At 38.8% G+C, this 17,355-nt stretch overlaps 1 protein-coding gene across 2 annotated transcripts; it reads right to left on the bottom strand.

Moving 5' to 3' along the window:
• Positions 1-3,022: 3,022 nt before the first annotated feature.
• irf4a (interferon regulatory factor 4a) lies at positions 3,023-17,092 on the bottom strand. Of its 2 annotated transcripts, none has more exons than XM_041055228.1 (10): positions 17,008-17,092; positions 15,997-16,196; positions 15,497-15,692; positions 14,651-14,736; positions 14,359-14,530; positions 12,950-13,030; positions 12,136-12,537; positions 10,042-10,154; positions 9,055-9,200; positions 3,023-4,010 (listed from the first exon to the last, which is right to left on the bottom strand). In XM_041055228.1, the coding sequence occupies exons 1-10, from the start codon at positions 17,015-17,017 to the stop codon at positions 3,989-3,991; spliced, it is 1,428 nt and encodes a 475-aa protein (XP_040911162.1). In that variant the 5' UTR covers positions 17,018-17,092; the 3' UTR covers positions 3,023-3,988. The 2 variants fall into 2 exon arrangements, with proteins under 2 accessions (XP_040911162.1, XP_040911163.1); XM_041055229.1 differs by having other exon boundaries at positions 12,950-12,997.
• Between the last annotated feature and the right edge of the window lie 263 nt (positions 17,093-17,355).

The raw sequence follows: 17,355 nt of genomic DNA, 5'->3' as shown, positions 1-17,355 counted from the left end.
AAAATACTATTTCCATCTCAAATGTTACAGCCTATGTTAAAATATAACTGAAGTCCATAACAGTGGCTGTTATGGACTTAAATCCTTGTTTAGACTGCATCATGATTTAAATTAATTCTGCCCCTTTTAAAATTAAAGTTGCAGTTAGTTGAGCCCACATCAGGAAATATTTTAAATCATGTGGGAACATCCTGCAAAGTTTGTTGCATTTGGATTGGAACGGAAAAGTCTGGTGTTGCTAAAAACAAGAAAAAACAAAACCAAAAGAATAAAAATAAAAACGAAACATCAAATAGTGTTGAAAATAATTTTGTTTTACAAACATGTTTTGAAAGGTTTTTACTCTGTAAATTACTTCCTTGAGGAAATGGGGAATTTATGACACAAGTTATCTGCCATTTGTCCTCTGTCTGCCAACATAACAAATACAATTACATCCAAATAAAAATGATTAAAGGAGCTTTTACAGTAGTACTGGCATGTTGCAGCCTCTAATTGTGAGACACTCCTATTTTAAACCACACCGAAAGGAAGAAATAGAGTAAGCAATGACTTCATAATTTACACAGGGGAATTTACACTAAATGGAATCATATTAAATATATTCCTTCTTTCTATGCTCACAACACAAGTATGTTACACATTTACAATATTCCAAAAATTCTGCTTTGAGTACCCTTGTCTGGATGACTTATTGCATGAGACTCAAACTGTAGCAAACTGTGGCCTAGCACACAAGAGCTCCATACATATTCTACGGACAGACAGACCGGCTTGTCGCTAATATTTATTATCACACAGCAAATGAATATTGTCTAGGCAAATACACCTTGATGTTGTTCCCACTGATGTTCTCCGGGGCATTTGATCCAACGCCGAGGTGTTTCCATGCTGTACCAGTCTGCAGCGTGTTGCTCTAACCGAGGTCGTTAAAACCACGCTGCTGTTAAAAATACATTCCCCAGAGTGCTTGCAGAAGACTTAACGTTTAAGCAGGACAGAAAGCTTTAAGTCTCATTTAATAGGAGGTCAATATTGATGTAAAGTTTGCAGTGTGTCCTTTTCACTTTTACACCTCGAAGAATGTAATTGCAGTGGTGCACTTAAGAATTAAAGCTGCCTGACTCCCGCATTCTGAATCCAATCTGGCTGTTTGGATCCTTAACGGAACATAACATACCAAGTGAGAGGCCTGATGGCCTGTGTATCACAGACTCTAAGTGTTCCATGACTCATGAAAGTTTTGACTTGTGGTTTACTTTGCGCCTTCAGAGATGATACACCCTTTTCTGGTTTGCAGTTATCTCCATGTCTAACATCTGATGTGAACATCCTTCTCCAATTTAGCTTTTTAGCTATACTTAGGTGTGTGGCTCTAGAGGTAGCAGCCACTACAGCCTCACAGAGCCACTAACATAGACTAAAGAAAAACCCTTGAATCTTTTAATCTCACAAGAGACTGGTCAAAATTCTATGTGAGAGATGGCCGGTAATTTTCGAAATATTCTCAAAATGAGTAGCCAGTGTCTCTGTCTGTTTACATTGAGGTTCTGCTGCTCAGAGTCAAGGCAAGAGAGGATCTCCTGAGCCCTGTGTTTATACTGTCGGTTTCCTGTGTGGCTGCTGAGGGAAGAGACACTGCAGTCAGAGACCAATCAAACATAAACACTGAACAATGGATGATGGACGGAGGAGGATTTGCTCCAAAGACAAGGTTTTGGGGTATCATTGCTGCTGCCATCCCAGGACAACTCAACAGGACACCATGTCAAGATTGTCTAACTATTCGTAACATAAATACATACAAAGTGAGCATAAACCATTACCTCAGGTCCTTCCCTTAGGCTTTATCTAAATGAGCACTGCCCTTTCCGGGTGAATTATAGTCATTAGGAAATGTGGTGCCATATCTGGAGTGAAAGTGACTTTCATGACACAGCTCTTTGACTCTCTGGGGTAATTATACTAAGTTGTGTGTTTATGTTAACTAATAGGGCCCATGATGTTTTCTGACTGACCACAGCTGAAGCAGCTGCCAACAGGCACATGAGTTCGACCTAGTGTGAGTCTGAGAGCCAGGAGAGTCAGATTCAGAGAATCAGACTTTGATCCGGCGAACTACCAGGCAAACCTCGTTACAATGTCAAAACGCCATCTCTCCTAAGAGAAAGCTTGTCTTTTTTATCACCACTAGGATCCTTCCACTGCCTCGCAGACCTGGACCCCGGTTCCTGGGTGGTCTCGGGGCTTAGCTGCATAATAACAGTGCCTAGCTGTTCCAAGAAGACATGGAATACAGTGAGAATGCCTCATTTCAGACAGATAGGAATTGCCTGATAACCTTGATTGGACGGATAAGGCAAGCTGGTGTAAGGCTTGTGAGGTGGAGACATGACCGACAATATCTTAAGTGAGATTATGGTGATTTCATAAGTTTAAGTATCAAATTCCATGTATTCGTTCCATGCCCATATCTGAATTTGGTGGAAGTTTGTGCGAGTCCCATCCATTAATGGTAGCAAGAGGAGGAGCACAGTGGAGCTGGAGGGGGATGAGCAAAACAGTTTAAGATGGGGTACTGAATGCTGTGCTCTTCACTGTGTCTGCACTGTCGCCATCCCATGTCCCTGACCTGGACCTGGACCTGGACTCTTTTCAGGAGTGGAGGATAGAGAAGGGGGTGTGGTCTCTTCTTGTCTACCCCATTTCCGGCCTTCCACACCAGCTCTAATTGGAAATTTGGGTGGCCCTGTTTATTTACATGGTTGAAATGCGGCGAGGTTGTATTTATATTTTCATGGCGCGTTCTCAGCAGTGCTGCATTACATAGCCTTCCCCTGAGATTGCTGTGGGAGAGGGAGAGGAGTGTAGACTAGCCCAACAGTTGAGTGTGTGTGTGTGTTTGCACAAGGGAAGAGTGTGGAGGTTGTATGAGGTCTAATCTTCTTCACTGTGAATCTGCACTTAATGATCTTGAGGTAAATCCATTCAATTTTCAGTGATAGCTGTATTACTTTAATTGGGTCATACTGCAAATTAAATTAAGACATTACATTTGACTTGATTTTTTCATTAATAATATACACCTATAACACACTTGTCAAAATATTCACAAAACAAGAAAAAAAAGAAGAGAAGAAAACTGAATCAAAAAACCTGGATTCATTGAACATGGAAGAAATATTTCAGATGCAATGAAAAATGGCTCTATTCATAGTGCTGAGCCAGGCAACCAACATTTATTCATGCCTTAAATGTAAAGGAAGAGTATAAATAAAGAAAAAGAATCTTGTCATCAATTAGGATTCAAGGATTCAGAGATTTATTTGTCAAATACAGAAGTAATAGGTCTCGTGAAATGCTCCCAAGATTGTGCTAAAAGACTAGAGCAAAAAAATAAGGACTGGAAAAGAAGAAATATAAAGGATAAAAGTTCAATATATAATAAACTTATAAATATATGTAAAAATGTAAAATGTACACAAACTATTTTCAGTTGAGAGATTGATTTAGAAATTGTGTCAATTTCTAATCCAGTATTCGTTGGAAAAGATGTAAAACAAGTACACGATACAAGGCTATAGTTTCAGAAATTACACACTAGTCTAAGACCCTCTAACCTAAAGGTCTCTCAGGTCCCATAAGTGTATACATGGATAAAAATTATCCTTAGATGAGCCATGTCAGAGTGGTGGCAATGTGTGTTTATTTTTCAGACCAGGGCTGCTGAGTGGCGGAAGGCAGAGCTTTCTAGTTAAGCCGTGGCTACAGAGAGCCTGGACCTGACTCTGGATAAAGTAAACACTTGAACACACACACAGGCATGAACACACACACACACACATATTCTCACAGGGCTCTTTCGTCCTCCTCCCTGCCCGTCAGCTGGAGACCACACACCCAGACCACACAGAGTCTGAGAACAGCCCAAGTCACTCTCACGCAACACGGCCCATGAGCTGTCACTCTGACCGCCTCCGTCTCTCTGTCAGCACTGGTTGTGGGTGTCACTTGATGCACAAAAAAACAAAAAGTATCTGTGTTTAGGAAGACAGAAACATAAAAAAACCCAGACTCTTGTGTTTTATAGGAAATGGTTTGCAGGAAATCCAAAAAGCATAATTTGATCATGCTAAGGAATGCAAATTAATTAAGGAAATAAACTATAAAATTCCCTGTGTGTATGCGTGTGTGCCCTCCTGCATGTGTGGATGTATGTTTGTCTTAGAGGCAGGGGTGTTACAAAGAGATTCGTCCCTGGGCCATTAAGAGCGATTAAATGGTGTGTGAATGCACTGATTACTGATGCAGTCCAAGCATCCAAATATGTTGCTATTATGGTTCATATTATCAGTCTCCAGCTCTACACAGACAGCAGCCAACCAATGACATATCACTCCCTGCTGGTCATTTATTTTACTGCACCTACATCCACATACAGTGACTTGGTTGGTAACTTTGTTTGAGCTTCAAAATTGGATTCTCAGTGTGTTACATGTCCCCGGAGAAAAACTAGTTTATAGTTTAAAAAAAACAAAATTAAAAATCAGCATTTCCTATTTTCCTTTATCTCCTCTGTAAGCTGCCAGCCAAACTAAACAGACAGCCAGGCCCTTGCATTAGTGCCAGGTATAGCCCACCATATTGTTCTGCTTATCGGCCCTTATCTGTTTACACTCGTCTCTGAAGTCATCTGATTGTTTTGCATTGCTTTGCTGCTCCTCATCCGACAACTGTTTTTGCTTTCCTGCCATCATGATGTATTGGGTCAAGTACATTGTTATCTGAAGAGTCTCGGATAAACACAGACAGCTGAAAACAATTCAAGCTGCTTAATTGTGACGATAAAATTTTTATTTACTGCTGATGGGGAGCAATTCTCATGCCTCCTGTCGGTCACATCTAGAGAATTAATTTAACAAAAATAATATGTCATAATAATAATACGAATGGTAATAAAATGCTGCTAAGTTACATGGATAATGATGGATAATGGATAATAATCATCTGTCAGCAATTTCCTCATTATTTGCTCCCATCAGCTACAGCTTCATGACAGCACAGCATCAACAGTGGGTCAGTGAGTGATGACTGATGGATTTGCAGTGTCAGTTTGAGGGGTCAAAATTTGTAAAAAGGAAAAATGAGGTCAACACCTTCCTAACCAGGGGATCAACAAGCAGGATCAGCCCAAGTCGCAGAGGGTTAAACACCACTGTCATCAAATCCTGGGCAGGGGTCTCAGTCCTCCCTGACCCTAAACACACTGGGGTCACTGGCTCTGAGTTTTGTGTAAAATTACCACAGGTATAGTCTCAGGCAAAAGGTTTTAAAACATAAGGGAGACAAGTCAGGTGCTCATCAGAATTTGCACGCTGAGTTGTGAATGCAGAATGCAATTTCTAACTACTTTTGTGTCAAATTCACAAAGAACAGAAAAAGTCTAGATGCACTCCCCTTTCATGCCAGCAGGGGGAGTAATGTTTTGTACCAGTTTTACTGTTCTCTCTGATGTTTAATGGCAAATATCATCTCCAGCTGGGTATTAAGTATCCTCATGTCTGCAGTTTGTCAGGTGCTTTTAAGCCACTATTACCACCCACATTACTGTGTGTACAACACCTAGAACCATGTATGACAACCCAGACTTTATTACCTGGAGAATGGGGATTTAGTGGATTTGTCGTAAACCTTAAGCCTGACTTTAACCCTAACTGAAGTGAAGAGTTATCGTAGTCTCCCTGCACTCAGGGTTTCCCAATATCTGGTTTGTGAAGCTTTAGAGCAATAAAAAACTTCTATAATCTCTGAGCATTTTACCTTCTCCTACTGTTTCATTTAAATACATTTTAAGTGGTCTGAACAGGTAAATCTATCCAACAGCATATCAAGTAATTCCAGTTTTTTGCAACAAAAAGCATAGATCAATATTCTTTTAAAACATAATTAGGATTTTTTTTCTTTTTTTTCTTTCTTCAGGGTCACTGAGTCCTTCTTTCCTAACTTGTTTAGAAAAGAAGAACTCAGGCTGCCAGTCAGTGCTGTATACCACAGCAAAATCTTTTTGTTTAGCTGCAGCTACACAAACCAGCAGATGTCAGCAAAACATTTGCTGAAAGTTTTTCTTGTGATACAACCTAATTTTTTTTCTTGCCTTAATGTATCATCACACATAAATAAACCAATGGATCAATACTGCTTTCCATACAAACTGTGTTCTGAATATTTTGAAATGAACATCTGAGTTTAGTGTAAAAGTACAAAACAGACTTTACAGCATGTGTGATCAGTGTTAATGCTGCTGTAACTGCAGTGAAATGCCAGAAAAAGCAAATTCAGTGATTGCAGTGATTTTGGTTACACATTTTCTCACTTAGACTTTTTAACGGTGGTCTATAGTATGATGTGTCATTGTAAGCCCAGCCAGTCAAATTCATCATAGTCACTGAGTCAAGATGGAACCAGCACAATCACTGTCTTTTGGAGAAAGTGATGCAGTTGATATGCTGTTGGTGGTTTCATTCTTCGCTAAAACCATTTTTGACGATGTTTGTGGGATTGGTTGACTAAACAGTCCGCTCCAAAGCTTCGAGTCAAGGGCTCAGGCGATGTCGCTTGGAGTAACGGCTCATTTAGGCGGAAAAACTGAAGTCTGACTACAAATGATGTGGCTTCCTGCAGAGGGGGAAACACCATGGCAAATGTGTGAAAGTGTTTTTCTTTCTTTTTTTTCTTTCGTTTTCTAACCAAATATGACTCTCCCATTCTTCCTCCCTTTGTTTGCAAATCAGGGGATCTCAAAGAAGAAACAGCTCAGCAGACGTGTAGCAGAAGACTGATAAGTTTATTTCAAACTAAATCATCTCTTCATGTGGCAGTTTTATATTAATCAGTCTCCATATTAATTTCTGATTATTTCTGTTGTTCTTGAAAAATATTAACAAGAACAAGAATGTACACAAATGTAACAATGTTTTTTTCAGTATGCACCCGTTTTTGTGATTTCCTCTGCAGCTTGCTCATAACGTTTTACTGTAACTGTAAGGTGAAATGGGTGTGTGTGTATGTGTGTGTGTGTGTGTGTGTGTGTGTGTCTGTGTTTGAGTCACTGATGTTGTAGGTGGGGGAGTCACATGTTTTATCCTGAGTCCAGAAATGTCAACTCCTGATAACAGTAATATCGCAACCGTGTGACATATGCATGTACCCACCCACACACATGCACACACACAGCCCTTTACTGCACACGCACACACACACATACATATACATGGTGTTTACCACAAAAGCACACTGTACATTGACAACATTTTCACTATTAGGTTTTGATTTTGAATGTCAAATGTCTGACTGTGGAGTAATGAAAAAAAAAAAAAGAAATTCACCCAGCAGAAAATTGGGGCACTGACTTGATGCTTGAAGCCAAAAAGGATTTTTGGCTCACATACATACACAAAAAAGAAAAACATTCCCTCCTGTGATTTTGGTCAGACTTTTGAAGCCATTGTGAAAGTGATGTGGTTTAAGTGTGAAGGAAGTAAATGCAGAGATCGAAACTCTGGACCACAGAAGAAACACATAGCACAGCTTCTATCCCCCCTACTGCTGCATCACCCTTTAGGACTTCAGCATAATGAGAAATTCCACTACTGACTTTTGCATTTTGTGTCTTATGTTATATACTCATTAGTAAATAGGTAACAGACATTTTATTGAGGTCTTGGGATAGATTTTAGTGGGCGTTGTATCAGGAGAGCAAATACAGTGTCTCAGGAATGGGAACCAGAGAGCTCTTCCCTGGCTGAACCTGCACACTGACCACAAAGGTAGTTTTCCTTCCCATTTGTGAGGCCACTAGTTTCAGGTGAAGAGGAACAGGTATGGTTTCCTTGCAAGTTACAGGATGAGTGTGATTTTTTCCAGTCAACTTCCTACAGTCCAGTTAGGTCAAGACCGCCCATTGTGGCCAGTCTTTTCTTGTGACACAGAGCTTGAGCCTCAAGCTACTCTGATAATGTGTTGTTAGCCACTGGTCAAAAAATTCAGAGAAAAGTCCAATGAATAAACACGATATTTTGATTTACTATCTCTGTGATCTCCAGGAGACCCCTTATATTACCTTCTGTTTCCTTAGAGTGGAGCCCCAGGCAATATTGTTTTTTTGCCTTTTCTGTATATGTTTGTCTTTCAGAGAAAAAGCAAATGTCTGCCATTCTCTGCAAACCAACAGTACAGGTTTTTTTTTCATTATTTTGATGTAATTCAATTTGATGTAAAGGAATTAGATATTTCTAAAAGCCGATCAGATTTAGTAGAAAGCATGTTCTGCAATAGCCTACATGTAGCAGCTAAGAGGGGCACAATTTGAGATAACAGCTTCCTTTACTACATCACCAGACCAGTGATTTCTTTCACATTCCAGTTGTAGAATTTTTTTTTCAGTGGCCTTAGCACTGACACTGTTGACTGTTGGCTTGCTCATTGAAGCAAATGTTTTCAGTTTGTCAAGTACTGTACATAATAAAAGTTTTGAACCAAAGAAGGATCTTTGTCAAACTCTGTCGAGTTTAAGAGGGAAAGTCTGTGATAGTCTTGAGCACCACTTTAGTATGTGAGTACAACAATGGTAGCGTCAGCTATTACCTATGAAAATGTATTAAATATTCAGTCACAATGTTTTATTACTTTGGCATATCAGTGTTTGTCTTAGGGGCCACTCTTCCTGTGCACCTGTGCTAGTACTTCCTGTCTCGGTCCCCCTCCGCACCCCTCATCCCCCCCACCCTCAAACCGCATCCTTCACAATGTCACAATAATACTTTTCGTGAAAAAAAAAAAAAAAAATTACTCCACAGTCACAGACACAAAGACTTCGATGCCTAGGTGTGCAGGTGAAAACAACAGGGTCTTCCCCATCGCTACCCCTTAGTCGCATGCCAGTTTCTACCATTGACAGTAAAAATGGTCAGTGGTTTACATTCACCTTCGTGCTTTCTAGCGTGTGTGTGTTTGTGTTTGTGTGTGTGTGTGTCTGTGTGTGTGCGTGCTTGTTACTCCTGAATATGCTGTAGAGGTCTCTGGGAAGGATAGTCGATTGCTGGAGATGTGTTCTGTTCCTGGACATGATCATAGCCCCGCAGGTAGTGGCCATTGTTCTGCTGATAATAGAACACCAGTTTTCTGGCAAACACTGGCTCCACCTGCAATGAAATTATGTCTATGTATGAAATATGCCTGGGACTGGGAATATGTCGTTTCAGGTGCAGGTACTGCACTTCTTTCAGATTTCTTGTCCACTTTAACTAGTTTGTTTAAGAAATTAAATTTCATTTAAATGTATCCCTGTTTTGCTAGGTATCTGTTTGTCCAACTACTACTAATATTCAAGTTGAACCAAATACAGTCAAGGAATTTACATATCTACATTAATGCATTTAATGAATTCAACATATTAAATAACAATTCAGCTAGTCACTGAGGGTCATTGAGTTCAGCTATTTACATTAGCTTTAGCAAGAGTCAAGCTGTTTTGTTTCTCAATTTAGCTACAGCTTCAATTACAGAATAACTAACTAAAGAACCAGCATGTGTTTTCATAAAAATCAATATTTTTCAGTTATAGATAAAAGCTAGGGAAAAATCAGTGAGTAAATCTAGCTTTGCTCTGGGCTATGGCTATCCGTGACTATGTACTAGCATGTAAGATTTAGCACTTTTACGCTTTGCGCTTTTGCTGCAGTTACTGCAGTGTGGCTTCATATTTCAGCTCTTTTGTGGTTAATGTGAATTGTAAAAAGGTGTTTTCACAGAAATTATGTTTTTATTTTGTTAAACAGATGTAAAAATTTAAGATTCAGGTCTTACCCCATTTTGACCAAATGCGTTTTGCATTTGTAGGATAGTATATGCATATATTTATGTTCTGCATATTTGGTTGTGAGAGAGACAAATAATTCTAAGCAATCACCTGAGAATGTCATAGCTCATAGGTTAAGGAAAATGCTTCCAGTTATTAGGTGACGTTTCATAATGTATGGGTACCTGTGCCGTGATCAGCTTCCTTGGCCGCTGTGGGTCAGGATACTCATCTCCAAAACATAGCACCACCTGGTGTCTCGGTAGATGTCGGCCATTATGGGCAAAATTTTGAAGCTCTGAGAGAAGAAGAGCAAGAAAAGAGTGGGGATGAAATAAGAAAAACCCACTGTGTACTATTCCAAATCACATTTAAATATACAGTAAATAAACATTAAAAACCCCAAACTGCTCACACAGTATTTTCCTTAAATATGACAGCCTTGCTGGAAACCACTGATGAGGATGATGGAAATTTTAGTGTGACATGGTACAGAAAACACCATCTTGTCATACAGTGTGGTGGCCCACAGGAGGTGGGTGGGGACTCCACACAATTTGGCCCCCTGCTGAGAATGGGACTAGCTTTTCAGTGCTACCTCAACACTGAGAGGGACTTACCCAGCTAAAGCACCTGCAGCCTCTTCTTCATCATTAACATCAACATCATCATAGCCATTATCAACATGACCACATCCAGCGTCATAATGTAAATAGCTGAAGCTGCACGGGTATCTGTAAGTTCCAGTTATTCTGCTCACTTACAGGTTTTGATGAGCAGTAAAAGTAAAAAAAAAAACATCACTGTAAATAAAGAGCATCTACACCACAGGATAAAAAAAAAGACATGGGGATGGAGGTCCATTCACTTAGATGGACTAAAAACCCCACAGAAAAGACAATGTACAGAAAGCTACAGTCATGATTTGAATTACAACTTCACTGGAAAGTGAAAAGCATTCTCGACATAATTGTTAATAATAATAATTATTAATAATATTGAATATCCTCTGTAAATTCCATGTATGTTTTTCACAGTTGCCATAATGTTGTACTCCAAACTCCTGTACAAACACTGGTGGAAAAAATACTGTGAATGCTTGCAATGTCATTCAATACAATATTAACGCCTCAATCTGTGGGCTAACAAGATACCATAAAGTTGAATCAATACCTCTGTGACCAGTACTGGAAAATAAAAGAAAAAAAGTATGTTTACTATATCACTGCTATACACATCTGCACCGCAATTTTAAAGCATTTGTGTTTTATGCTTCTACTTTACCACATTTTTGGGAGAAGTATTGTGCTTTTAACTCCACTACGTTTATCAGACAGCTTTACTTACTAGCTAATTTGTAGATTTAGATTTTACATACAAAACATATGATCATCTGCATCATGATGCATTACTATGAATCAAACTACCAAACTCCATATACAGTAGTTCAGACTGGCTCCACCCAATCAACTGCTTAAACAGTAACACTTTACTGTAAACCCCCTATTTAGCATTAATAAACAGTATATACACATTTGATAAGTGGTTTGTAAGTTGTATGCAATAACACTGTAGTAAAACATATTTACTCATATTAATATGCTTTCATAGGAGAACAACTGCTGAAAAATACTGTACATTAATAAACAGATCAACATATTATATCTACTTAAAAGTACATTGTAGTGTGTTAGGCTATGAATCATTTAAATGTGTATATAATTGTTGAAGACGGAGTCATTGTAAATAATTATTATATTTATTATGTAATAAATATTTCTATGGGTATTATTATTATTATTAGCAGTAGTAGTAGTAGTAGTATTCATTATTCCCATCATAATATATTCATCTTAAATGTATATTTTCTGATAATACCTTTTCTTAGAAAGTTGAGGCCAAAAAGACTTTTAAAAATGTTAAATACTGGACTTTTACTTGTGATGGTGCATATGTGCATTTATGATAATACGACATATCTAAGTATAAAGGATGACATTTGCTGTACAGATTGTAACGCCCTTTGAGGTGAATTTGTGGTTTGTGATTTTGGGTTATAGAAATAAAAACTGACTTGGTTTAAGTGAATGTGTTCCTCCACCACTGTCTGTGACACAGTCTGAACAAAGTATTTGAAGTATAAACTTATCAAAAGCAGTTTTTATTCCAAACAAAATTGTATTGGGCTGCATCACTCAGGTATTGCACAGGTGGTTCTGTCATTCTGCCCAAAACCTGTAGGTGTGAACAGGCCACTACGGGAGGATATTAGTGCTTACCCATGAGGAATTGCTGGGTGTCAAACAGTTTGCATGGCTGCTCCTTCTCCAGCTTGTTTGGTTTATCCATATAAGGAGCCAGAGGTCCCTCCCAGTATACTCGTCCCTGGCACAGGCGCTTAGCGTACAACCCATCAGGCATCATCCACAGAAGCACCCCCCTTTCTAGTATGTTTGGAAGCATCTCAGCACCCTGCCTCTGAGACTCAGGATATGGGAATGGAAAAAGGATGATTTCTGCCCCACTGTGAAACTTGTCCTCTGGGCATGGGGAAGAGCGTGAGGAAGAGGATGGAGAAGAGGAAGAGGAAGAAGAGGTGATCCGGCAACCTTCTGGGCTGGTGGTGGTAACTTCCTTCACCAAAGACTCTCGGTAGTATAGGGACACATGCAGGCTGAAATCTGAAAGAAAGAGATGAGCATTTAGCAGATACATCTCTGTAGGAAACCTCATCAATATCATAATTTCAGCCACACAGCTTGATCAGATGCGAGCCTTGAAAGTTCAAGCTTAAATAAAACTTAATCCTCAGTAATCTTGCCATTTAGGGTATTAGTCACTTCTCTTATATCATTCCAAGCATCTTTGTAACCCTCGTCTTTAAACTATCACGACATGGGAGGAAAAAAACACCCACACTATTCTCTGTAGTTCAGAATAGGGAAGTAGTAAGTAGTAAGTGTTGGACAAAGTGTTTGTAGTTTCTTATCTGTAAAACCAAATAAATTCCAAATAGTAAAATAAATTTGAAAGCAAGCATGTGAGGGAACATCTATTTATATGTCTCTTAGTGAGCCTGAGATGATTCTTTACCTGTTATTGGATTGTTGTGGTCCATTGTATACATGGGTTGTTGTGACTCTGAAAAGTAGGTGTGGAAGGAGAGCTGAAAACCTGTGCAGAATAAATTAAATAACTGGTCATAATTAGAGCGCTGAAAGTGAGAGTATTGACACGTGAAAGGGGTGCTTGGCCACTTCTTTGCAAGTTTGAGGAAGTCATCAAATTTGGCTCTCGTTGTTTCTGTGCAAGCCACTAATCACTAGTGCGTAGCTGCTGGATCAACCACTGCCTGTTTCCCTGCTATGTCACTGATGTCATCTTCCCCAGGCTACACCTACGGTTTATTAGCATTAACATTCATGTTAACTGAGCATGTTTATCCTTTCAGTATGAGTTCTGGTTAATTTAATTGTTTTGTTTCCCAGACTTTGATCATCGTCAGAAACATCACCTAACATTAACAAAACTATGTACATTCTGCTGCTGCTCAGTACAACCACTGGTAAACATAGACAGGGCAGCAACTTTGCTATGGTACATCTTATAAAAGTACATGTACAGTGTACTGTATTGTCATTTCATGTAAGTGTGGTTCTAAGCATAATGTATTTACAGCCACTTCCGCTGGCTTTTTCTTTGTACATGAGTTCAAGTGAACACAAGTTTAAGTGAATATATATTTAATCTACAAGGAAGGACCTGCAACCATGCAACTGTTACTTCATACTGTTTCTGAATAATGATCTAATTCTGCAATCAGCTGATCCATACTCTCTATAGTAATTTCTACCTTAATATTGCTATTAACACTTTAGAATTTATGTGAATCTTCTTACACTAAAATTGATGCTTTCCGTCGACTGCATCTGATTTGGCTTTAATTATCAGCTAAACCTAATATTACAATTTAAATAATTACTTATTTGAAAAGTTTCTATTTGATTCTATACAATGTCCCTCATAAAACATAGACAATATTCTTACAATATTCTTGTTTATGCAAAAAAAGTTGGTGACAGAACAGTCCTTGAACTTGTCTGTGGGCTTTTTTTCCACCTCAAAGCTCAAACATGGATTCCACTGTAAACTACATGTTAAGGATTGTGATCACAGAACATTTGAAATGACCTAATGATATACCTATAGACAAGCTTACTGATACTACCTTGTAACCTGTTAAAGCCTCATTATATAGATGGATTAAAGGCATTACACAGTGAAACAAATGTGATTTTAAGTGCTCTTTATATTTTGTTCATGCCATTATTTGGATAATATTTTTGAAAACTTTTTTTCTACATTACAACAATCAATAACAATGTTACACATCTACAACTTATATGACCAAATGAAATTTGAGTCAGAGATTGTGGTCATTCTTATGTGTGTGAATATTCTCTGAATGTTGTATCCATGAGGTGTGTATGGCATTGTCTTACCATTTTCTGTGTGTGACCCTGGCCAAGGCCGACTGATTGCTGATGAGTAGTGGCACTGCCCATACTGCAGCTCTGCATGTGGCCCATGGTGATGTGGTGGAGGAAGAGGTGGTTGCTCTGCCGGTGAGAAATCCCTCCAGTCCCTTCTCTCCTGAGAAACCATAAAGGGTACCTGAAAAGGGAACATAGTAGTGGTCACTCAGAGATTGTGTCATTATAAATCTCCTTTTCTTTTTTTAATTTATGTGTTAGGCCAAGTGTATAGGACGCAGCAGCCACAAAATGTCCTGACCTGGTTGTGCAGGGGTGGATATGGAGGAATGTAGCCAAGGGCATTTACATGTGATGGTGTCTCATCTATATTGCCCATCTTCAATCCTGTAAATGTACAAAACCAAAAATAGATTTGTCAGATAACTTGTCTACACTATTATCCATGCTTAGCTGCTGAGACAGGACTCATCTTATAATGACAGCTCTCCCTGCAAACACAAGGAAGTAACATCTTTCATAATAATACAGGATTATAACATTGTTTTATTGTACACATTAACTATGATCTAAAAAAATATGTTAGGCCTTATTATAAAAATTCTGTGGACCTAACTAGCCTGATTAATTTTGGCAGGTCCAAACTGTGAATATGCTTTGAGCACTGGTGAGGTCTTGCTATTTTAACTCAACAGATGAACAGGGTGATTTGCAAAGTGAATGCAGCAAATGTCTCAGGCAAGTGCCAATCTAAATCTTACTTTGGGATTAAGTGCTAGTCCAGATATAAAGAACTGCTCTGCTGTGACAAAAACTGTTGTGCTATGGCAGAAACTTAGTTATGCAAGGCTGGAGGTCGTCTGGTTGTGTTATGTGCACCCTGCACTTAGTAACCGAAGCCCTCTAAAAAAAGCACTACGGCCTTTTTGGTACATGCTCTGGCTTCCTTTGTGCTTCCTGCCTCAATAGAATCAACTGCAGTGGTGCATATGTTTTGTGAAAAATGTGCCAGCAGTCTATTAACATTGTGAGTTGCTTTGTGCAATGCAGAAGTAAACTGTATATGTAAATGAACCATTGCTAAGGCTTGGGTTTATATTTTACTACTTGTAATCAAAGCCCAGCTATTCCGCCCCTAATATCTTACCTTGAATACCTTTCTTGGCTCCCTCTGGAATGATTCTGTAGACCTTGTAGGGCTCTGAGATGTCCAGTTGGCTTCTTTCTACTAACTCATCAAAGTCATTGCTTTTATTAAGAGCACAGCGTAGCCTAGTTTTCCATGTGGGGGGATCCGGCTTGTCCACACCTTCCTTATATTTTCCTTTGAACATTGCCCATGCCTGAAACAACCATTAAACAGACTCAGTTCAAATTCATCTTTATTTGTGTTGATGTACAAAGACTTTTAAAGAGTTACAGCTTTGAAGAATGGATTGCTGCATGGACACTTAAAATCCTTTTAGCGGCTGCCTTTTCAAACCAGTATTAAATCACTATAACAAAAATTAAAGAAGCATACAGATTCAAATCTGCCGTTTAATCTAAATTAATTTCCTTTTGAAAAATCAAGTGCAGCTGTGTGTTCAAAATGCAGCTGTCAGGGACTTCAGGTGCAGTGTGTGAAGACAGGTGGGATGGTCTGACCTTGAAGAGCGCAGCATCCTCCTCTCTGTTATAATCTTGTTTGCCCGCGTGTTTCCACGGAATACGGAAAATGGTTTTTTCATCGTTCTCCCATACCAGGCCAGGATACCTCCTGCTGTCGATCTGATCAATCAGCCACTGTCTCAGTTTGCCGTTGCCACAACTGACTGACAGGGCGCTGTCTTCATCCAGGTTCATCTCTGCAAAATAAAATAAAGCAAAATAAAACACAACACTCAATGGAACTGTGGGAACAGTAAGGTGATGCAGTTCTAGTTTGGTTATAATTTCTTTTTTGAACTGTAAGACTGAAGCTGAGAAGATTGATAAATATGATCAGCTGATTAAGGTACCAGGCTCAGTTTAAAACAGTTATCATTATTGCAACTGCCAGTAAATTACACTTATTATAATAATAAAAGTGTTGCCAGGGTTAGTTATTTGATCTAGTAATAGTTCATTTTAACTAGCTCTCTAAGGATACTTTTGATACTTCGCTCATACTCATATACAGTGGAAGAGTATAAGGGTAGGGGTTTTAGTGGGCAAAAAGAAACGTGACTCATTTGAGATACGTGAATGAATACAGTCATAAGTCACGTTGCCATAGATAAATTACAAGGATGTGTTTTAATGCAAATACTGTGAATGCTTGTATACGTGCTATTGTACAATTGCTATTTTATCACGTTTCTTAATCTTAATGTTCTGTTTTGCAGGACGTTAATTCAACTTTGATAAAAAAAAATTAAACTCACGCTTACAAGTTTTATGATTAACAGACACTATAAGTTCAACGATAAACCTCTAATTACACCAAGTTAATGTTATGTTGAAATTTTACCTGCCAAACTTGATACTGATTTTAATGATTGAGACTGAGGTATTTTCTCCTAACTGAAACGACTGCGGGCAATAGATAAATTTAAAAAACAATAATAATAATAAAAAGTTTTTATTAATTTTGATGTTGAAATTACGTTTCTTCATTTTCAAGGAGCTATCCCTTACCTTTGATCATGTGAGCTCCCCCGCTGAAATCTGTTTTGAAGCTCTTGGTGCCCTTCTCTTAAACGTTATCGCATCTTGATTTGTTATAGGAGGGGTGGAGTTTCTGAGAAGTTTAAGAGTGATGCGCAGCAATCGTAAGTTCATTTCTTTTTAACTCAGCGCCCACACACACAGCGGAGGTGGGGAATCCCTCTAGTGACACCCTGAGCAGACACCGGGACGGAATGGAACAATTACCTGTATATTTAACCATCGCATCCCTCTCTCGCCCCCAACATAGATTTTATGTTTCTAAACGTCTAAAAATTCAACCTTATTTCCACTGGCATAAGTGTTGACTGGAAATAA

This window comes from Toxotes jaculatrix, chromosome 14, assembly GCF_017976425.1.
Source record: "Toxotes jaculatrix isolate fToxJac2 chromosome 14, fToxJac2.pri, whole genome shotgun sequence".
NCBI lineage: Eukaryota > Metazoa > Chordata > Actinopteri > Toxotidae > Toxotes > Toxotes jaculatrix.
Note: the sequence above shows the minus strand (reverse complement) of the source record. Positions and strands in the feature narration are given on the sequence as shown.